The sequence below is a fragment of the Olea europaea genome, unplaced genomic scaffold (genome assembly GCF_002742605.1).
Source record: "Olea europaea var. sylvestris unplaced genomic scaffold, O_europaea_v1 scaffold26723, whole genome shotgun sequence".
Taxonomy (NCBI): domain Eukaryota; kingdom Viridiplantae; phylum Streptophyta; class Magnoliopsida; order Lamiales; family Oleaceae; genus Olea; species Olea europaea.
The window spans coordinates 1-1,518 of record NW_019245101.1 but is presented as its reverse complement, the minus strand read 5'-3'; the positions used below and the strand labels follow the sequence as shown (position 1 = coordinate 1,518).

General features: G+C 46.8%; 1 protein-coding gene across 1 annotated transcript; it reads left to right on the top strand.

The window, feature by feature from the left end:
• Nucleotides 1-777: 777 nt before the first annotated feature.
• Nucleotides 778-1,351, top strand: LOC111383383 (the record flags this gene model as incomplete). The annotated part of the gene is made up of 1 exon (XM_023007491.1): nucleotides 778-1,351. A coding segment is annotated over exon 1 (574 nt), but the record flags the coding sequence as incomplete, so codon positions are not given.
• Nucleotides 1,352-1,518: the final 167 nt, after the last annotated feature.

Here is a 1,518-nt window from a genome sequence, read left to right as displayed (position 1 = left end):
CCCTTGAGTACCTTTCATTAGTTTTTGTTCGTGTCTTGTTTAGTGTGATTGCATTTCATCTTCAAATATTTGTTACAATTTAAAAAAAAAAAACCCTAAACCCTAAACCCTAAACCCTAAAGCCTAAACCGGAAAATCATCACCAACAACCACCAAAACATCTCCTATAACCCCAATATCAGATTCATCCCCCAACTCAATAGATCTGAGTTTGAAAAATCATGGCACGAATCCCAAGGTCGTCGAAACACCCCCATACGCATTGAATCAGGGTCTAGGACTATCACCAATGATTCCAGAAGGGCCGAAAACCCTGGGGGTGGTAGAGATTTCATCCGAATCGCCCGAAATTGACAGATCGGATCCCGAGGGGCCAAAAATTGATTTTTCAATTAATCCTTCCATAGAGCTCAAACAGGGACACGCGCCTGACCATAAGATTACCCATGAAAAGGCGAACCTTCCACTAAAAATTCATCCAATTCCGACTCCGGACGCGCCCTCACCGGTCAACGGCCGGCGCGTAGTGGTCACGCGCCGGTGACACTTCACCAAAATGTGGGGAATTTTGTTACGGACCCAATTCCATCATCGATTTTTCCACATGAGGCCCAGACAGTGCTCAACCAGGGCCGAAAGACCTATGCTACTGCAGTTTCTGGCCGTCCGGGCCTGTCTCAAGCTGAACGGAGTTCACAAAAGTCGTTTGCATCGGTTATACAGGGTATAGATGACTCTTCCACTGCTGGGTTTTCTGCTAAAGAACCCTTTATATATATGGGTGAGCCGGCAATAGTTTTGACTGAGTCCGAGGAGGCTACACTCGCTGATCCTTACAAGTATACACTCGTGGGGAAATTTCCACATCGCAAGCCAACCATGAGGAAGGTACATGAGATTTTTTCTAAGTTTAGGTTCCATGGTTGTTTCGAGGTGGGATTGATCGACACAACACACATTCTTATACACCTTACACATGAGGAGGATTACAGCAGGCTTTTTCTTAAACCTTCATGGTATATTGATGGTTGTCCGATGAGAGTCCTTAAGTGGACATGTGACTTTACACCTGAGCAAGAGACTCCGATAGTTCCCGTATGGGTATCGTTCCCTCTGCTTCCAGTACATTTACGTACGAAGGGGTTCCTTTTCGCCTTATCTGGGGCAATAGGAATGCCCTTGAGAATTGATGAGGCCACCACCGACTTGAGACGACCTAGTGAGGCAAGGGTGTGCATTGAGGTGAACTTGGGGCATAAGTTGCCCGACAGGGTTTGGATTGAGCGTGCTGGTAACCGTGGCTTCTGGCAGACAGTTATCTATGAGAAGCGGCCAATTTTTTGCTTCTCTTGTAAACACTTGGGTCATTCTTATGATCAGTGTACTACGGTTCCTCCTCCTCCTCCTCCTGCAGTTGTTGTGTACCCCCCTGTTCGGCCCCTATTACTAGGACTGATAAGGATAAGGGCAAGGTGACGTTTGTGGAGCCAAAGAAGCAGTGGGTTCCAGTTTCAGCAG